The 22,844-nt window shown below is 48.8% G+C and overlaps 5 protein-coding genes across 8 annotated transcripts; 3 read left to right on the top strand and 2 right to left on the bottom strand.

The window, feature by feature from the left end:
- Positions 1-300: 300 nt before the first annotated feature.
- On the bottom strand, positions 301-3,253 carry LOC9628996 (NADP-dependent malic enzyme). Its single transcript, XM_002989760.2, has 19 exons — positions 3,193-3,253; positions 2,961-3,131; positions 2,790-2,910; positions 2,631-2,705; positions 2,431-2,582; positions 2,271-2,376; positions 2,146-2,211; positions 2,002-2,097; positions 1,868-1,939; positions 1,726-1,809; positions 1,570-1,668; positions 1,461-1,508; positions 1,344-1,397; positions 1,200-1,298; positions 1,058-1,147; positions 844-996; positions 680-770; positions 497-625; positions 301-437 (listed from the first exon to the last, which is right to left on the bottom strand). Exons 1-19 carry the CDS (start codon positions 3,249-3,251, stop codon positions 349-351), a joined length of 1,854 nt encoding a protein of 617 aa, XP_002989806.2. The 5' UTR covers positions 3,252-3,253; the 3' UTR covers positions 301-348.
- A 3,915-nt stretch (positions 3,254-7,168) lies between these two features.
- LOC112342170 (probable adenylate kinase 6, chloroplastic) lies at positions 7,169-8,726 on the top strand. Its single transcript, XM_024663573.1, has 4 exons — positions 7,169-7,555; positions 7,746-7,886; positions 7,971-8,243; positions 8,317-8,726. Exons 1-4 carry the CDS (start codon positions 7,235-7,237, stop codon positions 8,446-8,448), a joined length of 867 nt encoding a protein of 288 aa, XP_024519341.1. The 5' UTR covers positions 7,169-7,234; the 3' UTR covers positions 8,449-8,726.
- A 142-nt stretch (positions 8,727-8,868) lies between these two features.
- On the top strand, positions 8,869-11,158 carry LOC9628995 (cytochrome P450 703A2). The gene is made up of 2 exons (XM_024663571.1): positions 8,869-10,176; positions 10,446-11,158. The coding sequence occupies exons 1-2, from the start codon at positions 9,196-9,198 to the stop codon at positions 11,076-11,078; spliced, it is 1,614 nt and encodes a 537-aa protein (XP_024519339.1). The 5' UTR covers positions 8,869-9,195; the 3' UTR covers positions 11,079-11,158.
- Positions 11,159-11,287: 129 nt separating this feature from the next.
- Positions 11,288-19,393, bottom strand: LOC9629307 (protein CHROMATIN REMODELING 4). 4 transcript variants are annotated; one of them, XM_024663569.1, is made up of 16 exons: positions 18,910-19,392; positions 18,620-18,834; positions 18,513-18,550; positions 18,384-18,446; positions 18,244-18,307; positions 17,839-18,189; positions 17,676-17,777; positions 17,253-17,621; positions 17,084-17,188; positions 16,935-17,033; positions 14,514-16,886; positions 14,315-14,454; positions 14,148-14,262; positions 14,029-14,093; positions 13,356-13,974; positions 11,288-13,300 (listed from the first exon to the last, which is right to left on the bottom strand). In XM_024663569.1, the coding sequence occupies exons 2-16, from the start codon at positions 18,830-18,832 to the stop codon at positions 11,489-11,491; spliced, it is 6,528 nt and encodes a 2,175-aa protein (XP_024519337.1). In that variant the 5' UTR covers positions 18,833-18,834; positions 18,910-19,392; the 3' UTR covers positions 11,288-11,488. The 4 variants fall into 4 exon arrangements, with proteins under 4 accessions (XP_024519337.1, XP_024519335.1, XP_024519334.1 ...); XM_024663567.1 differs by having other exon boundaries at positions 14,029-14,262; positions 18,620-18,854; positions 18,910-19,393; XM_024663566.1 differs by having other exon boundaries at positions 14,029-14,262; positions 18,910-19,393.
- A 139-nt stretch (positions 19,394-19,532) lies between these two features.
- On the top strand, positions 19,533-20,933 carry LOC9629306 (E3 ubiquitin-protein ligase RNF25). The gene is made up of 6 exons (XM_002989797.2): positions 19,533-19,551; positions 19,608-19,762; positions 19,821-19,859; positions 19,917-20,054; positions 20,101-20,231; positions 20,282-20,933. Exons 2-6 carry the CDS (start codon positions 19,631-19,633, stop codon positions 20,637-20,639), a joined length of 798 nt encoding a protein of 265 aa, XP_002989843.2. The 5' UTR covers positions 19,533-19,551; positions 19,608-19,630; the 3' UTR covers positions 20,640-20,933.
- The last annotated feature ends 1,911 nt before the right edge of the window (positions 20,934-22,844 follow it).

Here is a 22,844-nt window from a genome sequence, read left to right as displayed (position 1 = left end):
GCTTCGGAAACATTTGCGCGAGCCCAGAATTTGCACACGATTGATACAAAACAAGAAATGAGCGCCCGTGCCATTCATTCAAAAGCACGTTAAAGAGCTATTAATGTACAATTTGGACGGGAACCTGTTGGCTAGAATAAAGAAATTTATTGGCAAGGTCACAGGTTCGAAACCACAGGTAGAGACCCGATTAAATTTTTATTTGTTTTTAGTGTAGCCCGGATAATACGCAATGCATGCCACTGACAAATGCTAATCCAATTCCATGAACTCCCCCATCCATGAGTTGGCTTATGGAAGAATCGATAAACCACAGCATTCTTATTTACATAACTTATAGTGCTTAATCTACCTGTACATACGATACAAAGGACTGTACATGCAGCTCTGTGCGTAGCTGAGGAGATCAGTAGGCCGAGGAATCCTTGTCGCCAAACCTTGACATTGGAAAAAGAAAAACATATTTCAGAAGTGAGTCTGGAGACGTCTCACTTACCCAGTTCGTAGGCCTTTGCAGCTACAGCAGCAGCGATGTGAGCCGAAATTTTTCTGATGTGTGTGAATGGAGGGTAAATCAGTCCTCTCTCTGAATCCTCTTTTGACACTTGATGCGCTAAAGCTCGAGCTGCACAAACGATGTGGTTAAATGTAACAAGTTCGTATACTTTGAAATACAAACCAGCTTCCAAAAACATTTCGTCCTGAACACGAATTGCTCCGGCGATGATGCATCCCAGTCCCATTCCTGGGAATATATACGCATTGTTCGCCTAAATTTTAAACCAAGCAAATCCGAAAAAAAATGATTTTCAATACAAGCACTGACAAAAACTTCGAGCATACCTGGCCTGGAGTAAATGTCTTCCCATTCATTTCGACAGGAGAGAATGGGCTCCCACTCGCAAAAAGAGCACGTCCCTGTGTGTATTTCAGCGCCTCTTCTGCCGTGCATTCAGACTTGGATGTTGGATTTGAGAGAGCTAAAACGATTGGTCTCTGATGGATCATTTATAAGAGTAAGAAGAAGACATAAAAAAAGAGAGAAAGAAACACGAACCTCAGTGAAAGATGCAACCTCTTCAAGAATTTCTTTGGAGAACATGCCTTTCTTTGACGTTGTTCCAATAAGTACGGTGGGCTTTAGTTGCTGCAATTGAAAATTATCAGTCTCGAGAACCTTAATGGATAGCCATACAAACCTTGACCGCCGCTGGAAAATCTGGACATGACTCATGCTCATGAGCGTAGCGCTTTTTGTACTCTTGTAAGGATCCCAACCGCGAGCTCTCCAACAGTCCCTACACAAAATCGTAAGTTTTGGACTGTAAAAGCAATGCGCCTACCTTAGAATCCACCATCCATATTTTCTTCCTTGCTTCTTCTAGCTCAACATTGCTCTGCCGTGTGTAAGCACAAGGTCAGAGATCTCCATCCTGAGAACATTACAGGGACACTTTTACCTCTTTCGAGATGTGCATAGCAATAATTTCCGCAATTCCCGATCCGGCCTACGACAGGAAAAGAAAAGAGTCAACACCATGTCGTCCATTGGCAAGAGGACAACGACACCTCTCCTGCACCAGCAAATAAGTACGTCTGATCTGATATCTTTGTTCCTGTAATATTTACAGCCGCAATCAGTCCACCAAGGACCACAGCAGCAGTCCCCTGCATCAAGGAAAAGAACAGCTTTCGTTTTGCCATGCAATCGCGTCAACGTTTCACCTGAATGTCATCGTTGAACACAAGGTGCGTTGTTGAATATTTTGCAAGGAGCCTGAACGCATTCTGATTAGCAAAATCTTCAAACTGACAACAAAACAACAGCACATTAGAGAAACATCAACGAAGATGACAACGATCATACCTGTACAAGAACGCGTTCGCCATACTCCTGCTTCACAGCACTCATAAACTCGTCAATTAAGCTATCATATTCCTGGAAGTTGTAACAAGCATACCAGCTTAGAACAATATAAAACTAAAGACAGCAAATAGTACCTCGCCTGTTGCTCGCTCTCGTTTCAGACCGATGTAGAAACGATCATTCAGAAGGTCCTTGTTGTTTGTTCCAACGTCTATAACCACCGGGAGGCACTACAACAAGTAAACCTTATAGGCTACCATCTGACAAATTAACATTACCAAAGAAGGACGAAGACCACCAAGAGCAGTATATAGAGCCAATTTCCCGACTGGAATACCCATGCCCTGAAGGAAACTTGTAAAATCATGACAATTCCACCAAAGTTTGTGACTAGGAAAAAAACCTGAATTCCAAGGTCTCCTAAACCAAGAATACGCTCCCCGTCAGTAACAACAATAACGTGTACATTGTGCTCAGGCCAGTTCCGAAGAACGTCCAAAATCTTGCCCCTGCAAGAGAATTTTTTTGGTCAGTCATTTCACGCGAGTTTAACACCAACTCACTTCTCGTTTAAACTGATATAGAGGCCCCGAGGTCTCCTGTATATAAGCCCGTATTTCTGGCACGCCTCACCTACAGTAGGTGTATAGACGAAGGGCAACATCTCCTCCACATGATCGATGAGAACTTTATAGAACAGTCTTTCATTTCTTTCCTGAAAGTTGCTCTCTCAAAAACATGATTCGTAAGAGCAGTGACTTACCTGGAGCTCCATAAGAGCGACATACTTCTGTAGCTGATCCGGATAAGAGCGCAAATCCTCTAGAATTCGTTCTTCCTGCAGTTCGCCACCACAACCAAGTAGCACTTCGTTCGTGTCAGGAGAAAAAGAAGTGTCGAGAATTCTAGATCGAATTGGCACCTGGAGTTCCTGAGAAAAGTGGACAGGAGGGAGAAGTCCTCGCAAATAGTGATGATCCCTTTCAGCCAGAGTGAAACCAAGCCCCTTGTTGTACCTTGGATCTCTCAGTAGCTCCACGCCGCTAGAGTAAAAGCGCTAAGAGGTTAGATTATAGAAGGAATCAATGCAAACCTTGCGACAGTGCGAGCCCAGGGAGTGACAATGCGCTCCACAGTAGCTGCGTCCTCGCCATAGGTATCGTGGACTCCACCTGCAATGGTCGCGCCTGGATCCTTTTCGAGCACGCTTGGCCCATCGCCCCTCATATCCTTGAGCTGGCTCTCCATCGCGAAACCTCGGGCGCTGCTAGAATGCGAGCTCGATCAGAGCGATCGATCGACCGATCAATCGAAAAAGTGTGTACCTAGCGATGAGAAAAAGGTGTAGACACGAGGCGCTCCTTCGCGACCTAAATACAAGCATTGCTTGTTTTGCTCGTACGTGTCCACCATTCGACCACGCCATGGACGCTACGTGTTTGGTTCCCGCCAGCGACACAGAGAATATCCACGACAAGAAAAGAAAAGGGCTATTTAGGCCCAGTCTGCCACGTCTCTTGTACAGTCAGCCAAAATTCCACGTGGAATGTCTAGCTGTAGTGCTCTTGCGCGCGGTTTGAAATGCGTCCTCATCACATTCCTCTTCAATCTTTTGGATTGGAAATCCATCCATCAATCAGCCAATCGATTTCTTTCTGCTGTGATAATCTACCTAGCAAAGGACTTATCGTCTAATCAGATTGATGGGCGAGATGTTTCTATCCCTGGTTGTCCGAGCTACCTCGAGGAAGCCTTCGTCTCCATTCTTCTGGATCTCCGGGTTCGCTCGTACTTGATCTCTCCACCGCTGCTACTTCCAGCATTGCTACCACTGCCGCTGCTGTGGATGCCCCGTGGTGGAACCAAAGTTCAACCAAGGTGGCAACTCTGCTCGATGGGGAAATGGGAGCTGGAGGACTATTGTGCTGCCGTGGCTCCAGGTGAGGCGACTGGATTGCTTCGCGCCTCATTCAATCTAGAGGATCGCACCTGGGATCGATCTATAGCATGAAAGAAAAGAGAGGAGGGATCGATTTGCTTGCACAGGAGCTGGAGAAATGGTTTTCTGATCGTATTAAATGTTGGGGTGGCAGTTTTTGATTATGAAATATTTCATTCGATTTTGGGAGAAGCAAGGAAAAACTTTTTATAATCATCATGAAAATAACTAACTTGATGTTTGAAAACTCTACCGGTTTCCAGCCTTGACTTTGCCAAGAGCGAGCGGTGTAGTCACATCCTCACAGTTCATCCCGCGGTAAAGGAGAATACTCATACAGATCTCGCACAAGTCCTTGCCCTGCATGCTTTATAATTCAAGCTCTGCGTTAAAACGAAAACGTACCAGTTTCAGTCCCCCATACAGCATGCCCATCTCCTCTGGACCACTGGAGAAAAAAAAAGAAAAGAAAAGAAAAAGACCGTCAAATACTTGATCAGTAGCTCGCTTACTGTAGATATCTGGGCAGCATGACAAATGCTTACTTCAAACTGCATGAAATAAAAGTTATATCAAACCAGAACAGGAATGAGTTTAGCACACTTGCCTGTGCGTCTCAATGGCTGGAGACTGGAGATACTTGTCTTGGTGATTACCACCATGTCCCCGCCTCTGGATTATTATGAGGATTGCAGTAATCGCGCAGCACACTTGTGGAAAACTTACGATCTCCTGACAACGGCACAACATGTTTAGACACAGCAAAGGAAGGCACACGTACAGACTTGCTCATGGGTGGGTGAATAGACAACGCAGCGGCTACGAACACCAGCGGTATACATGACATTCCACTTCATCAGTAGCACTGTTGAAAAAGCTCCACAACCAAAGCGCAGCATCTCGGCCTGTAACCAGATAATTAAGCAGTGAGGAGTTTATTACTAGTTTAGGAAAAACAAACATAATGAGCCTCTAGTAGTACCTTGCAAAGCCATCCATCAGCGCTTTCTCGTTTCGAGTATCCTATCACGCAGCATGGCTCACCTGAACAGGCCCTTGCGAACAAAACGGAATCTGGGGGCAATGGATCCCCGGGTAGTAGTGCGTAACGAGTCTCTCCGGGCGCCCGTCGAATGGTGGAAAGGCGAGAGCAGCCATGCCAAAGTCAAGCCACGCGTTGCTCGCCTCGCGGCTGCTCTCGATCAAGGGCGACTTGGCGTCGTGCCAGGAGAATCAACCAAGCAGGCAGGCGAAGGCCTGGAAGGGTGCTGGACGCATGCACCGTGTTGGCAAGGGCGCATAGACTTGTTGATATCTTCGCTCATCTGGGAGCCTCAGCGGTAGAGGGTAGACACCGCCTCCTCGCTGGAAGAATTGATAAGCACCTGTAAAAGGGCATAGGAAAAGATACAGAATCTGAAATTTCTCTCAGCTGGAAAACGATGTGATTAATGTAATAAGAAGAAAAAACAATGACTTCCAATACATACCTGGCCTGTCTTCCCATTCATTTCGACAGGAGGGAATGGGCTCCCACTCGCAAAAATGGCACGTCCCTGTGGGTATTTGAGCGCCTCTAACCTCCGAGAAAGAATTATTTGCTACAATTGAAAATTTATGAATCTCAAAAACCCACTCCAGCAATTCCAACACACAACTCATAAGTTATGGACTGTAAAAGAAATGTTCCTTGCTTCTTCTAGGTCAGCGATCTCCATTCTGAGAACAATACAGGGACACTTTTACCTCTTTCAAGATGTGGAGAGCAATAATTTCTGCAATTCCCGATCCTGTCTACGACAGGAAAAGAAAAGTCCATTGGCAAGAGGACAACAACACCTCTCCCGCACCAGCAAATAAGTCCGTTTTGTTCCTGTAATATTCACAGCCGCAATCAGAAGTCCCCAAGAACCACAGCAGCAGTCCCTTGCATCAAGGAAAAGAACAGCTTTTCGTTTTGCCATGTTATCTCGTCAAAGTTTCACCTGAATGTTGAAAAAAGGTGCATTGTTGAATAATTTGCAAGGAACCTGAAAGCATTCTGATTAGGAAAATTTTCAAACTCACAACAGCCTTGTCAGTTAGGCTTCTGATCGTCAATTAAGTCAATTAGGCTTCTGATCCTCGGTGACAAACAACAGCACATTAGTGTAACAAGCAAGAAAGATGACAATGAATCATACCTGCACAAGAACGCCTTCGCCATACTCCTGCTTCACAGCACTCGTAAACTCGTCAAGCAGGCTGTCATATTCCTAGCTTAAAACAATGTAATGGACAGTTCGCTTTCGTTTCAGACCGATGTAGAAACGATCATTCAGAAGGTCCTTGTTATTTGTTCCAACCTCTGAAACCATCGGGAGGCGTAACAAGTAAAAATTTTAGGCTGACAATCAACATTACCAAAGAAGTTTCCTTCAGGTTCGAATCCGGAAATTGGCTCTATATACTGCACTTGGTGATCTTCGTCACCCAAAGTTTGTGACGAAGAAAGAAACCTGGATTCCGAGCTCTCCTAAACCTAGAATACGCTCCCCGCCAGTAACAACAATGTACAGCCAGTTTCGAAGAGCGTCCGCCCCTGTTCATTTCTCCAAAGTTTAACACAACATACTTCTCGTTTAACTGATACTGTATATAAGCCCGTATGTTTCGAACGCCTCACCTACAATCGGCGTATAGAAACAGCTATTCATTTCGTTCCTGCAAGTTGCTTATAAAAAATACGTGAACTTACAAGAGCAATGAATTACCTGTAGCTCCAGAAGAGTGACATACTTTCATAGTGGGATCCGGGTACGAACGTAAATCATCTAGAACTCGCTTTCCTACAACCACAAACAAGCAGCATTTAATTCGTGTCAGGAGAAAACAATGTGTCGAGAATTCTACATCAAATTGACACCTGAAGTTCCTGAGAAAAATGGACAGGATGTCGCAAATGGTGATGATCTCTTTCACCTGGAGTGAAACCAAGCCACTTGTTGTACCTTAGGATCTCCACGCGGCTAAAGTAAAAGCAGATCATAAAAGGAATCAAAGCAAACCTTGGGACATTGCAAGCAGGGAGTAACGATGCGCTCCACAGTAGCTGCGTCCTCGTCATAGATGCACCGGCAAGTTGCGCTTGGATCCTTATATCGTGCACGCTTTAGAATGTCAGCTAGAATGTGAGCTCGATCAGAGCGATCGATCAATCGATCATTAGCGTGTGCTACCTAAATACAAGCGTTGTTTTGCTCATGCCATGGACGACGCTACGTGTTCAATTCCCGCCAGCGAAACAGAGAATATCCCCAACAAGGAAATAGCATATCCACCTTTCCACCAATGGATCCATCCGGCGTTCGATTCCCGCCAGCGCCGGCCACAGATATTTCGACGCTGCGCCGGTATTCTAGGGCAGGCGAGCTGCCGAGATCGATCCCATGGCCGCCCTCATCACGGCAAGGAGATCTAGCCGCCTCCTAGGAATCCACGCTGGGCGCGCCCTATCGCAATCGGCGCTGGAGCTCGATTCTTCCTCCTACATTCCAGTGGTTCGCCGTGTGGTGGAGGAGCAGCACAAGGAAGACGCGGCAGCTGTGGTGAGCACTGCTCGGAGCTTGCAATGGGTGTTCTTGGGCTGCCCTGGCGTTGGTAAGGGAACCTATGCCAGCCGCCTGGCAACCACATTAGCAGTGCCTCACATTGCTATGGGCGACTTGGTCAGGCAGGAGCTCAAGCAATCCACTCCTCTCGCTAGAGAGGTAAGTTGTGTAGCTTCCTTGGTCGGTGTTCTTTGCATCTAGCGTATCAATTCTTGCTAGATGTCTAGAGTTTGCAAGAATTTCCTGCCATGTGTTGCTAAAAATTCCATTTTTTTTTTCTGGTGGCATACAGTGCTCGTGGATTTAGAGACTAGCTGAGCTGAGCAAAAAAAGTTTCATATTGTGGCAGATGTCCGCGTTGATGGCCCAAGGGAAGTTGCTGCCGGACGAGATTATTCTTGCCATGTTAAAGAACCGGTTTGAGCAAGGGGCTTTGAGCAACGAGGCGGGATTTATTTTGGATGGATTTCCTCGTACCACAATCCAAGCGGTCGGTATTTTGGTTTCTTTCTTTCTATTGTTCTACCTAGTTCTTTGTTTCATTCTCATGGGATTACTTTTGCTTTCTTTGCAGAAAGCTTTAGACGACATTGTCGAAATCGATTTGGTGGTAAACTTGAAGCTCCGAGAGGATGTTCTCGTGCTCAAGTGCTTGGGGAGGAGAATTTGCAGCCACTGCGGTGGCACTTACAACGTCGCCAAGATCGACGTTGAGCAGTCGGAGGACTCTCCCAGAGTGTTTATGCCACCTTTGTTGCCACCTCCGGCGTGCGCCGCAACTCTCACGGTCAGAACAGACGATACTGAAGAAGTAGTGCGAGAGCGATTGCGTATATATGCGGCAGAGGTATGGAAAAAACGCTTTTTTTCTTCTCTATTTCTCCTTTGGACTCATCAAAGTTTTGATCTTTGGCTTGCAGTCCAAACCAGTAGAAGATTACTATCGCGAGCGAAACAAACTCCAGGACTTTGATGTGTGTGGAGGAATTCCCGAGACCTGGCCCAGGCTCTTGGCTGCGCTAAACGTAGAAAACAAGGGAATGGTACCATAGCCGCAGCAAGGTTCGCGATTCCACCATCTCCGGATGACAAAAACAGATTTTTGCAGTGGATTCCACAGGTAAGTTCTCAAGAACATACTCACGCAGGCTTGAATTGAGAGACAGACGATGAGACATGAGATTATTTTATTTGTTTAGCCTCTTCTCTTTGCAGGGAGGTAGAAATAATTTATCCGGGCAAACAGCCAGCAGCTACGGCATCCCAGCTAGAAAAAAAAGGAAAAAAAGGTGCTGGGATCCCGAATAAAAATTTCGTATGTTAAACCGAAGCCGAAAGAGTCGTCCTTCATAAAAGTTTCTGCGCAGCAGTGGTGTCAAACGGATCGAACAGTAAAGTACGAATAATCTGATTAATTGCGCACCTTCTTGAGTCGGTGCACCTAAAAGTAAGGCAACTAAGAAAACCATTAGAACTTGGAAATACACAAGAGAACAAATGAGAAAGTTTTTCTCGCATTCGTGCGTTGTGTCACTTAAACCCCGTTGAAAAAACCCTGACTGGCTCTTGGAGGCCGCAACAAATAGCCGCAACAATAGCCGCTGCGTTACTGTAAATCACGTCAGAGGCTTCCATCGAGGAAATCGTGTCGTGTGTGTCTACGGCCGTCCTGGATGATGAAGTGTCGCGAGTGTGAGTGAAAGTCCTGGAAGAACAATCTGTAGAGCAAAAGAGTGAGAGATAGATATAACTTACGAGCGAAATCCTGTGAGAGTTCCACGGTCAATCGACCTCTCGCCATGGTGGAAATCCCACAGCTCTTGAGCTCCTCCACTCCGGAGCTCTACCTCAAGTTGGCCGTCGCGGGATCGCTCCTAGTGCTGCTGCTACTTCTCTTGAATCTCCCTTCTTCCAGAGGAGCCAGGAGGAAATCCTCGTCCAGTTCTAGTAGCTCCGGCTCTAGTTCTTCGAGCTCGCCTCCTCTTCCTCCCGGGCCGAGAGGATGGCCAATCATCGGCAATCTCCTCGACGTAGGCACCGTCCCCCACGAAGGGATGATGAAGCTCACGCGGGCTTACGGCCCTCTCGTCTATCTCCGCCTCGGCGCCATCCCCCACGTCGTCTCGGACGATCCCGCGATCATCAAGGAGTTCCTCAAGATCCAGGACCACATCTTCGCGTCGCGCCCCGGCAATGTGATCCTCGCGGAGCTCCTCACCTATGGCGGCAAGGACATCGGCTTCGCTCCCTACGGCGCCCACTGGAGGAACATGCGCAAGATTTGCACGCTGGAGCTCTTCTCCGCCAAGAGCGTGGATAGCTTCCAGCGCCTGCGCAGGATGGAGATGATCCACACCCTGGGGCTCATACTCGACGCGGCCGTGGATCGCCGGGCGGTGGACCTCCGCGACGCTTTCAATGGGCTGACGAGCAACATGATGACGCGGATGCTCCTGGGCAAGCGCTACTTCGGGCCTGGCGATCCGGGGCCCGAGGTGGGCGCGGAGCTCAAGGCGATGATCGCCGAGGGGATCTTGATGATGAACGGCTTCAACATCTCGGATTATCTGCCCTTCCTGCGATTCTTGGATCTCCAGGGGCAGGAGCGGCGGATGAAACAGATCATGCGGCACATTGATGGCCTCGCCACGGCGCTGCTGCTGGAACTGGCGCCGCGCATTGGCAAGAAGCCGGAGAGCTTCGTCGATATCCTTGTCAATCTGCGCGGCGAGAATGGCGAGCCGCATCTCCCCGAGGATGTGATGAAGGCCGTCATGGTGGTAAGATCAAGATCCTCCTCTTCCCTTTCCCTGTTCTTGCAAGAACATTCCCACATTCTTGATCTTGATATTTCTTGATCTATATAGCGATCTATCATCCAATCCCTGGCCGCGCAAGCGCCGATCGATCCATCCACTCCAGCGCCTCTCGATCCCTCCCTCCTGCTAGGTCGATCGCATCCCTAGGCCTAGGTAGCGATCGATCCCCCGCTTCTTTCGATTGGAAAATATTCTAATTCTGTGTGTGTGCTTGTTCTTGATTGGGCCAGGATATGATGGCCGCAGGTACGGACACCCCGGGCGTGTCGTGCGAATGGGCCATGGCCGAGCTCCTCCGCGACCCGGCCCTCCTGGCCAGGGTCCGAGAAGAGGTTGACCGGGTCGTCTGCGTTGACCGTCTCGTTGACGAGTCCGACCTCGCCCACTTCCGGCTCCTCCGCGCGGTGCTCAAGGAGTCCTTCCGCCTCCACCCGGTGGGCGCGATCCTCATCCCCCACCTCGCCATGGAGGACGCGGTCGTGGCGGGCTACGGGATCCCCAAGGACACGCGCGTGCTCATCAACGTCTTCGCGCTCAATCGCAACGCCCAGGTGTGGGAGAGGCCGCACGAATTCGATCCGGAGCGGCACTTGCGAGGGCTGGGCGAGGGCGCCGTGGTGGAATTCGGCGATCCCGAGTGCCGGCTCATCCCATTCGGATCCGGGCGCCGGATGTGCCCGGCGGCGTCGCTGGGGCTCACTATGGTGCTCCTCGCGCTCGCCAATCTCGTGCACGCCTTCGATTGGGAGGTGCCTGCGAATCTCAGCATGGAGCGCGCGCCCGGGAAGATGGTGAAGGCTCAGGCGCTCACCGCGCTCGCTAGGCCCAGGCTGCCACGTCACCTGTACAGTCAGCAGATCTAGCTGCCAAGTAATGTATATTGCCACGTGTTATGTCCAGCTGTACTCATCCGTTTTAATTTAAAAAGTTCCATTTTAGGGTTCTTGGGGAGAAGACGAAGTTTGAGAAGGCGCGGTGAAGCTCGCGGTTTGAATGCGAATTCAATGCGTCCTCATCTAATCTGGTCATTGGATTGGAACGGCGGATCGAATGCTATGATGTCGTCCATCAATCAATCAATCAATCGATTTTTTTGTGGTGTCCTTTGACAAAGCTTGAGGCCGATTTCTATCAATCAATCATCCATTTCTAAGCAAAAAGCTTTCCACTAGAATCAATCAAATCTTAGATAGCAATGCGCCCGCGCCAGAGAGAAGAGAGGTTTCCTAACATCTCCCGTAAAATCTCGAATGTTTCTTCTTCGTTTTTTTTCCTATCGCTGGTTGTCCGAGACTGTTCCTTCGGACGACACCTCGAGGAAGCCATCCACGTCCTCGTCTCCATTCTTCCGGATCTCCGGGTCCGAGTGAGTGTCACTGGATGAATCGTCACCGTCACCATGATCTCTAGTCCCTGCTTGAGCCTTTCTTCGTCTCTCCACCGCTGCTACTTCCGGCATTGCTACTGCTGCTGCTGCTGCTGCTGTGGATTGGAAACTTGGTGGTGGTGGTGGTGGTGGTGGCGGCCGAGGTGGCGGTGACATCAACCAAGGTGGCAGCTCTGCTCGATCCGACGATCTGCTAGTGGTGTCAACCTGATGCTTGCGCCTGTGACTATCTCTGCGTCTGTGCTTCGATGAACCAAAATTGTTGTGCTGCTGTGGTAGAAACTGGGGGACTTCCGGCCTTAAGCTACTACTCTCGGGAGGACCATCCAGGAACTTGGATCGAAAGGGAGGAAGAGGAGGATAATTAGGAGGAGGGAAGAGCTCTGGGAAAAATGGAGCTGCTCTAGCACTACTGCTGCTACCACTAGTCCTGTGTTTAAGATCGGAGTCGGAGGAGAGCAACGGGACTGGAGGGATTAACGGGAGAGGCTCTAGTAAGCTCCTAGAGAACGAGAAGGATGGTAAATGTACAGGTTGGAAGTGAGTACCTGAAGTTTGAGCTCCTGGACCGGGTGGTGGTGGCGGTAACGCTGGTAACGCTGGTAATGGTGGCAATGGTGGCGGTGGTGTCACCCCGCCGCCTCCTCCAACCTCGGCAGGGACTTGCTCGTGGCTCCGGTGTTTCTTCTTCTTCTTGCGCTTTGGAAGCTCCCGGGGTGGAACGAGCGGGTGCCACGAATGTGTCCAGGGCGCTAAAAGCGGCTTGTGATTCTTGTGAAGGATTGACACCGCTTGAGCCACTGCTGCTACGTGAGGCGACAATGACGCCTCTGGCGCTGGTGCCACGCTGAAAGCTTCCTTTAACCAATGCGGCAGCTTCGACGGCTTTTCTGCGGTAGAACTTTGGCCACCGCCGCCGCCACCCCCGCCTCCGCCGCTGGATTGTTTCAAGGGTAGCGGAGGAGGAAGTGGAGGAGGAGCCATTCCTGTGCCATCGAAGTTGAAGCTAGGCAGCTGCGGAGCTCCGTAAAGACCTGGAGGAGACTCGTGAAACTTGTCAAGAACACCGGTCGGAAGCTCGGGCCTGTCAAAAGGACCTGGACGTTCCCGCAGCCCCGGAAAGTTGAAGTCCGCGAAGTTTGGAACCAGTTTCGACAGCTCCTTGACTCCACTGCGCATGGCAGCCTTGCTCCGGAACTCATACGGAGAAAACTTGCCATGCTCTGGCCTGTCTTTCCTGTGCCTGCGCCTGTCTCTCTTCGGTTTCGAGTAACGCTCCAGTTCCTGGCCTTCATGCTTTCCCAGCAACTTTGCTTCCTCCGCTTGCCAACGCTCTGCTAAGTCGATGACAGTCCTGCGCTTCGAGAAGCATAGCTTAGGATCCTGTAGCATACTCATCCAGTTCCCCCTGCCATGCCTTCTCACTGCAATCCACAATGCATCCAGTTCGTCCTCTGTCCATGAATCTGATCGACCACCAGCCTGTTTCAAGCCTCCGATATAGTCAGGCTCGAGTTGTAGTGCCGCCGGATCTATCCTTGCCTCCTTGTCACTAAAGCTAAACTTTCCCGGCAGCTTGTAAGGCGTCCCTTCTCCCGCTGCATTGCCAAGTGTGAGAGACATGGACAGATTACTTTGTCCCTGTTCCAATGGTGGCACTTTTGGTTCAAAAGGGGAACTATCGTCACGTTTTGTGGCCTGCACAAAAAGAACATAGGAATTAATGAGAGAAGAAAAAAGCCAAAGAACTTACAGCGTCTTTATTCAGATCAACATGATTGCTTTGGCGCCCCTCGTCTGCCTGCCTTGATGCGTCCAGGGAGGAAAGATCAACTGAAAACTTCTTTTCAGCGTCGCGAATCCTGTCACTGTTCTCCAAAACGTCAGCTTTCGACTGGGCAAACGGACCATGAAGAAAACTTCTGCTTGGGTTCTCAAAGTGAACTGGCAAGCCCTGGGACACGAAGCCAGCCGCGAAAGGTGTCTTCGGCGGTAGCGGCGGTAACAGATGCCTGAAAGTCGAACCCTGGCTTACACCGTCGGGTAAAGAAGGTGGCATGCTCCCGGGAAACAGATTCAAGTCGCCCACCGGAAGTCTGTCATCTGAAACGCCATCCCCCATTTTTGACAACCTTGACGCTAGAGCTTTCTGCATGAGTGCCTCGTCAACCGGTTCAGGTAGAGGAAAACAGTCCTTGAAGTTTCGCGAGAGTATATCTGGTGGCCTAAGGTCTGGGCAGCCTCCATGTTGCTTCAGCTCGTTAACTGCTTCCCGGAAGTGACATGGAGCTAGAAACGGTACACCATCAACATGTGCAGGAGCTGCATACCGAAGGGCTATGCGGGCTTTCTGCCTTGCTCGAAGCCTGGCACTGCAAAAAAGAAAAATGGACAAGCTGAGAGCACGAAGTGCAAGTAAATCTTACAGTTTCAGCTTTAAAGCTTGGCCAGCTGGAGTATACTCCGGCTCCGGTTCCTCCATATCGTCGGACTGCGTAAATTTCAGTGTAACAAGCAGCGCACTGAAGCAAGCAAACAGACTTACATCACTAGAAACATCTTTCGACTTTGGAGCAGCACATTCGTTGTATGAAATTACTTTTCGTTGCCTCTTTCCACGACCAAGAACCGCTTCTTCTTCCGATTGCAACTTTTCCCACCTGTGGAAAGTTGTTAGGCCTGTGAAAAATACGACAAACGCCTGTGACTTACCTGATTCGAAGTAGCCTTTCCCACTTGTTGTCTTCTTCATTTCCAGGCTTCGGTTCACCCGCATTTGCACCGGAGCCTTTAACACCCTGGTCCGCATGTTCCTCAATCGCGTCGTGTTCTTGCTCAGTAGAGTCCCAAGCCTGTGGCAAATCAACACGCTATCATCATCTTCCTGAAAGAGCCTTTTTCTAACACTTGCCTTGATAGAACCAAGCATGTCGCCTTCTCCATCGGCTTCCGCGGAGTCCGGAACCACTGAGGCTCTGTCCAAGAGTCTTTTAATGGCAAGATCATCCCAAATCACTTTGGACCGTCCGGTTTCATGGCACTTGTCGTCATAAACATCTCCGAGGCCGCCAACTTTTTTCTTAGGCTTCTCATCCTGTGCCTGAATACTAGCTCCCGGAGGAGACTCTGCACTTGTTTTCTCTTTCTCCGAGGGCTCTCCGAAAAGATCCTCGGCACCCCATTGAAGAATGTCTTCGATTTCCTTTTGTGATCCGGACTTGCTTGCAAATAGCTGTTCCAACTCAAGCTTCTTTTTTGCAAGGTGTAGAATACGTTCCTCTACGCTTCCACGAACTAGCAGCCGATAAACGAGCAGTTTCTTGGACTGCCCGATTCGATGCGCTCGGTTCATTGCCTGGATGTCTGCGTGAGGATTGAAGTCGGAATCGTAAATGATAACAGTATCTGCAGTAGCCAAGTTGATCCCCAGTCCACACGAGCGAGTTGAAAGCAAGAAGACAAAGCGCGACGTATCCTTGTTGTATCTGCGAATGGCTGCCTGTCGTTCAGCCACTGGAACAGACCCGTCCACTCTCTCGTAAGAATCATGCCCGAACTCGAAAGTCAAATAGTCTTCGAGTATATCTAGCAGCTTCGTCATCTGCGAGAAGATGAGAACCCGGTGTCCTTCTTTCTTCAGTGACCCCAGCATGGAATGGAGAAGAGTTAGCTTTGCAGAAGCTTTGATACGCATCTCATGCAAAAACTCGCCCGTCCCGGATTCTGGCTCAGTACCCGGGATAAGATAAGGATGGTTGCAAACTTTTCTGAGCTGCATGATAATGTTGATCATCGACTGCTGGCTCTTGGTTCCTTGCCGTAGCAGCTGGTAGTTTTTTGTAAGTAAGGCCCGGTAGTACTCTGCCTGTACTGCGCTCAACTCCACTAAAACGACCCTCTCTGCCTTTGGAGGGATGCCTTGCATTGCATCCTTCTTGAGCCTCCTTAGCATATGAGGAGTCACCAGCTTCCGTATCTCTTCAACTTGCTCGGCCGTGCTCAAGGCACTAAACTTTTCCTGAAACGCCGCCAGGGATGGGAACTTCTCCGGTAGCAAGAAGTTTAGCAGGTTGTACATCTCGCCAAGATTGTTCTGCATCGGCGTTCCAGTCATCAAGACCCGATGAGCAAAAGAAAACGTATTCAGGAGAGTGAAGAGCTTGCTGCCTGAGTTCTTCAGCCTGTGACCTTCGTCAACCACGAGAGCTTCCCAAGGCAAAGACCTCAACGGCGTGGGATCGTTGATAACAGTCTCGTAATTCGTAAGCATCACCTTGAACTTGTATGCCCGCTGTTTCTTGCTGCCGTGACTGGAAGCGTACCACTCGTACTGACGGATGACTGCTCTTGCCTTGACGCTACCGTGGTATTCGATGACGTTCAAACCCGGGGCCCAAAGTGCAAACTCTGCCATCCAATTTGGCATCGTCGACAATGGAACCAGCACTAAGCAAGGCCCGCGTACTTTAAACTCGTAGTGCAACGACGACAAAAACGCGCAGGCGGATATGGTCTTCCCCAGTCCCATCTCATCCGCGAGTATAACGTTCTTCTTCTTGTGCCAGCACTTCCGAAGCCAGTTGAGGGCTTCCATTTGATGAGGAAAGAGCTGGCCACCTTGTAATTCTGCCGGTTGCTCTTTGACAGCTTCCAGCTCACCCTGTCCGTCTTTCACCTTCCGGCTTTCTGAGCTCGACAATGCTTCGCTTTCGAACAGTTGGAACGTTGCCAGCAAGTCCAAAAGTCCCGGAACTAAAGCAGTATCAAGCCGTTCCCACGTACATTCATCGTAAGGTAGACTATACCACTTCACCAGCACTTCCTCGGTTTGATCTTGTCCCTTCCTGCGAGCAATGATCCTTTGAGGTTGCGTCCATCTGTCGTCTACCAGATTCTTTGGAACAGTTCCGTGCTTGCCTTTGTAGTTCTCCAGCTTCCGTTTTGCAAGAGTCTTCAAACGCGATTCGCAAACCCACTCGTTGTGCACGTGAGATTTTCCCACCCATTTCACCAGGTACTCTAATTCCTCTGGAGGCTGCAGCTCAACTTTTGCAATCCCATCCCCCTCCGGTTGTTCACCACCTCCTGCATCCTCTATAGCCTCGTCTACACTAGTTTTCTCTGGTTCTAGTTCTATCTTTCCGTCTACCTCTTCGTCCTGGACATCGCCCTCTGAAGCCCCAACAATAGTGTCGACGTCCATCTTGTTCTTTTCTTCTGTCTCGCATCTTTCCACAGACATCGGGGCTAATGGTTGTGGCCGACATCCCACAATTCGATCAACCTGCAAACAAAGTTAAGACAAGAATATAAATACGTAGTCACACTAAACCTCAAAAGAAGCAGCAGGGAGAATAGGTTGTTCTTCCTTGCGCTTTCTAGAATCAAGCGGACTACATTCCGAGCACAGCCAGCGGCTCCTTGGCATTCTCTGATGAAAAAAAAAGGATAAGAGAAAGAAGAAGTTACTAGATTGAGTACCTTGAAAGGAGCGTCCATACATAAAAGATGGAAGGATTTGCCACAACGTCCGCATTTGAGTAGCGAGCCACCAGTGTTACCACAACTGTCACAGGCAGGCAGGCTCTGGAAATTACACAAGAATCAAACGGGGATTTTGTCACGTAAAATGATTTAAATAAAAGAGTACCTTCACATTTGGCGTACTATTCAATTCCTCTCCCTCGTCAAGAAGTCCATCTGGGCCAAATGAACTTCCATTATCCAGTAAAGTCTCGGAGGACTGTTTATTCAGTCCACAAGGCGGGCATTTGTCAGCTGCAGGATCGTCAAGCCTCGACTTCTTCTTAAATCTTTTGATCATATCATCTCTGCTCCGCTTATGCGATTTTTCGTTAGAGATGTTGAGAATTTCACCATTTGGAGCTTGGTTCTTGCTTTCAGACTCGCTCCGTACTTCTTTTGCAGTTTCAGTGTTCTTCGCAGCCACCGTCTCTGCCAGTGGTTTTTCCGATTCTCCTATACAGTCTGGGCATCGCCATTTACCTGTCGGGGCACGCTTCACAAGAAGGGCACAAATTATAGAACGCACCGTGTTTAAGCTTTGTCTTACCTTTAGAGGCGGGCTCAGACAATGGAGATGGTACACGCGGGGACAATGGTCACAGCAAAGAAGATTTCCGCCAGATTGGCAAACCATACATTCGAAAAAAGACTGCAAAACAAAAACAGCGTAAGCCACCATAAAAAGTGAATTCTTGACTGTAAATGCAAACCCCATCAGATCCCCTGGTTCTTTTCGAGGGAGAATTCCGATCCGCAGTAGGTTTTTCATGTGGTGCTGAAGACCTCGTAATCCTCAACTTCAAGATCCGCTTCCGAGAACCTTCTTCGTTTTCCATCCCAGCTATGCTACCGTCTTCTTCTACACCATCTTGGCCACTTTTCCACTTCCTCAAAAGTTCCTTGTCTAAGTTAATTCGATCCTCTAACGCGGCTCCCACATTATTGTTGGCCGCAGGGAGCTCGGTAGCTACATCGCTGTCGCTAAAACGAGCCTTGTAAGATTCTTGCAACTCAGCTAAAGCCGCTTGAAACTTTTCAGTCTCGGACGATTCTGGCATAATCTGTATGTCAACACATCAATCCGGGAGCAATGAACCAAAGGAAGAGCCAAGTACCTGCTGGCAAAAGATGTCCGTGCCACCGTTATAGAGCACAATGTCTTTGGGTTCCAACCAGGCACTACGCAAGAGTAGAAAATTCAACACTGAGAAGAACAAGAAAGGAAAAAAAAAAAAAAATGGTTTGCGAGTCTTACAAGCAGGAGTTGCAAAGAGCATTGTTGTAATACTTAACGCAAACCCAGCCTTCCTGCTTTTGCCTTGACGACGAAGAGTAAAGTGTGAGTGAGACCAAAAAGCAAAACCACAAGAAGAAGTATAGTCACCTTAAGACAGAGAGTGGCAAGTTTTCAAGAGATGGGACCTGTGAAACCAAAACACGGAAGATATCAATAAAGGAGGCCACCGAGCGAATACAAGGAAAAAACCTTACAAATGCAGGCCACCAGAGGCTTTCCTCGATCCTCGCCCAGACAAGACTATCCGGCTCGAACGCCTCGGCCTCGTCGTTGGAAGCATGCAACTCATCGGATGCCGCAGCCCAGATCTTCGCTCCACCATTTTTGCGGCCATTGCGACGTTTCTTCGAGTACTTTGGAGAGGAGTCATTCGATTTTTCTATAGTAGCGCCATTCTCCAGCGTCATATCTATATAGGTACCTCATTCTCTTTAGACACGCTAAAACTAATAAATGAGACAAGGGCAAAAACAAAACCACATACCCCGTGGAACGAAATTCTTCGCATTCTCGGACGGCTTCCCAGCTCCTCCTTCTTCCTCCTCCCGCAAGCCCTAAAACCCGATCAAAACCTCGCGGGCACCCTAAAATCCCCCGGAAGCCGATCAAATGCTGGCGCAATCACTGGCGCCTCGCGGCCGCGGCCTAGCCGTTCCACAGCGCCTCCGCTCCACGAAAACCCTAGACCTCGCGGCGATCGACACTGGCGATACGAGACAAGCTCTTCTCCTCCTCGCCACGAACGAATGGTAGCGCCCACAGTGTAATGAGAGAGGGAGACAATGACGGCATCCACGTGGCGTGGCAGCATTGGCATCGCTGGTCTCCCGCCAGTGGCAGGGCGCCGCGTGGCGGGGGCCGCCCCCTCCGCACACAGCGCTCACCTCTTCCCTGTTCGTCTGTTGTACTTTCTCATTATATCGATGCGCGTATTGATACGTATTCTCGCGCCGGCCATTGGCGCTAGAGCCCGTAGCCTACGCTCCTAGCCGTATTGTAACGCTGCGTGTGCCGGTCGTGCTTTCCGGCGCCGTCGCCGCCGGCTTGTCGGCGGGCAACTTCTTCTCCCCTTCGTCTCGAAAACCGCGGGAAGATCACACACCACAGGCGAATATTCCACTGCGCTGTAAGAACTCTTATTTCTTTTAGAATATTCCACGCTACCCTAATGTTAAACCCTAGAATTTGTTCTTCCCGGGGAGGAGATGGAGGACGTGAGCTTGGAGCTCGAGGCAATGGATGCCGTGTATCGCCACGACTGTAAGATTTTGCAGCGATGGCCTCCTCATTTGGAGGTCCTTCTCAAGCCGCGCACGGCGGACGAGCTTCCTTTGCAGGTAAACGTTTCGCCTTCTTGCAATCGATCCACATTCATTCGAGAGTTTCTTGGGGCAGTTTGTGGAGATTGTTCTCTCGATCAAGGCAGGCGACAAGGTAGTGAATTTGCGAAGTTCCATTTGGCAAACTGGCTGGAGAATGTGTGTGCAGTAGTATCCAAGCCATCCCCCAAAATTCGAGCTTGTGCTTGTCAAGGGATTGGATGTGTCTCGGCAGATCAATCTCCTCACTGGCCTGGAGCTGGAGGCAAATCGTTTGTCCAACGAGCCGATGCTGGTCACAATCTCTGAGGTGTGCATGAATCACAAAGAAATGGTTCATTCATTCTAGCTTCCAGTTTGCAGTGGATTTTTTGACATCAAACAACTATCCGGAAGGAGATTGCTGCTTTTGCTTGTTTCCTTTGGCATTGGATCACGCTCATCAACATTACATGAAGCTCATGTCCTGCTTCCATTGCTTCCACAGGTATTTCCTCTCTCTTTTTTCTCTCTCTTATCATTTTTTCTCGCTCGCAGTGATTGTTTCTCGGACTGGTGGAAGTGGCTTCCTGCAGACTCCACTGCGTCTTGTCCGGTTTGCCGGGCCGAGATTCACACGCAAGACGTCGCTCATGTAAAAGAGATTTGCTCGAGAGGATCAACTGTTGGCGTTGAAACTCGAGGCGAGCCAGATGAAACGGCAGTAGCGGTGGTTCTCTGCGAGCAAATGCCAGAAGTTTCACATTCAACCGTTTCCACTTCTAGCGATTCGTCTGAGTGGGCACAACTTCCTGTCTATGACACCCATGCGAGCCATCGAAACAAGAAGAAACACTCGACGCATGCAGCAAAGAGGCAGTGGCTTCGCAAGAAATCTGGCGAAGAATTCAGATAGAAAGCAGAAGAATATGATACAGACTTTTCGGCAAATCGGACGCTGCGTCTGCCAGGCTTCCAGCGTCACGAACCGGAGAAGAAGCAACGCTACTCACGAATTCGTTGAAAAGCTATATCGCTACATCGCCTCGTTTTTCTGTTTTTTACTTTCAGTCATGGCACTGCCGACGTAGGAACGATCGCAATGGCTATGTTGCTTACTATTCCGAATGCCATAAGCACAGGCTGGGCATGTCTCTTACGTTTTTACAAGATTTTGCAGGATGCCTTGAAGAACTAACAAATTAATTTCTTCTAGTTCTGTGGGAGTTGTTAGGAGCCCTCAAGCATACAAGAATAACTTATAAATCTATCTATCTATCTATCTATCTATATTTTGTTTGGGCACTCTTGCAGTGCCCAGCAGGAAGCATGGGACTGTGCAAACAAGTTTGCAAGTTTGTTGTGGGGGTCTTCTCACACCCTCCATTCCCACGTTCATGTTCCTCCATCTCGGGCCACTCTGAGGTCCTTGCTCCCATGCCGCTGTGAATCGCTGTGCTGGGAGTCCATGAGCCTCGACCTTCTTTCTCATCAGTGCTCCATCCAAGAAAACAAAGAAGAAGGGACTGATCTCATGGCGTACAGCCATGCCAGGATGCTAGGAAAAGCAGTGCTCCAGGACTTTGGATGGAGGCTGGGAGATACCATTTGGCGTGGCTGGGAGGATCTCGGTGAAGGGGCTGCGTGCCTCGTGATGCCGGGCACGCGAGCAACGGTATCAGTTGCTACAACTTAATCTGGTGTAGTATGATGGTACTTGATCATACTACATCAGGTTGTGATACAAGTTCTCGCAACTGACACAACTGATACGAGTCAAAATGTGTTTTTATTATTAATCGAATATAAAAATGCATAATTGTATTGTCTTCTTCATCTTCATCTTTTGCAAACCGTGCAGGAGAAGTCAAGCTGCTCATGTTCTTCCAGATCTTCTTTGAATTCGTAAAGAAGGATAAATTTCCATAACCTTTCTGGTGAGCTTGGTAAGCTTCTCTCCATCTTCATCTTCAAGTGCTTGGACAATATGTTGTAACATCTTGGGGAAGAGACTCCTCATCCACCACCATGTTCCTAGCTCTAATGCGTTGAGTATAGCATATTCCCATTCCAACCTAACAGCGAATAACTAACCCATGGACTGTCATCTCTTGGAACTCGGTGCTCAGCTTCTTTGCCGACAATGTTGCCACCTTCACCTCCTGCATTCATATTCACACACATGCAAGGATGCCTAAAGCACGTAAGACTTCAGCTCCAATCCAGGTATTCCTAGAATGCATTTATATCATTTTCATCAAGTTGGAGAGACTAGAGGTGAATGTTGAGGGATTAGCAACTGAGGAAGCAACAGCTGAGGAAATAGCAGATGTGGAGCTGCTTGAAGATGATCCAATGTCAAGGCAAAAAAGTGGACACAACTAAACTTCAGATGAGACTCATGCTCTAATTGATCTCAAGAGGGAAGAGTATTTTGCAAGGCAGAGCTGAGAGTCGTAAGAAGTGTCAGCCACCTCCAGCTTGCTGGACAACTATTGCAGCCAAGCTTGCAGAGAAGACTAATATTTAAGTATAACTTTAAGTATTGGTGTAAATGCAAACTCTAATTTAGTTGTTGAATTTAATGGTAACTTGTTTACACCAAAAATTAACATTAAAGTAAGCTAGCATTTCTTTTGCATTTTTTGCATAAATCCTAATGCTACACTTTTGTAGCATTAGGATTAAATTATTCCATGAATATTGTATAGGGCTTTCACTTGTGATGCTGCTGCAACACTCAGGAGCTAGATTCAAGCTGGTCGTCAATCACAAGTTCAAGGCATTGGCAGTGGTGAGGCTGCTGCAGCTGGAGATCGTGTCGGTCGTTCAGCATGGAAAGTGCAAGGAGTGTGGTGTGGCAATCACCAACACACCTTATATGCTCACAAACAAGATGGCCAATCTTGCAATGGTGCTGCTGTTGGGGACAATGCAGTCGACCTGCCCAGCGGATTGCTACGTTTGCAAGGGATTGTGGCCCATCCATGGAGACTTCCCCCTCTCACACAAGGTAATGCTCTTGATTCCTGGAAATTTTCATGATTTCTTGCTTGTGGAATCCTTCCTCTTCCATAGAGATCTTTGTTCCTATGGTGCTAGTGATCTAGGAAATTCTTGC

This window comes from Selaginella moellendorffii, unplaced genomic scaffold (genome assembly GCF_000143415.4).
Source record: "Selaginella moellendorffii unplaced genomic scaffold, v1.0 SELMOscaffold_101, whole genome shotgun sequence".
In the NCBI taxonomy this organism is placed as follows: Eukaryota; Viridiplantae; Streptophyta; class Lycopodiopsida; order Selaginellales; family Selaginellaceae; genus Selaginella; species Selaginella moellendorffii.
The sequence above is the reverse complement of the archived record's forward strand: the minus strand, read 5'-3'. Positions and strand labels throughout refer to the sequence as shown.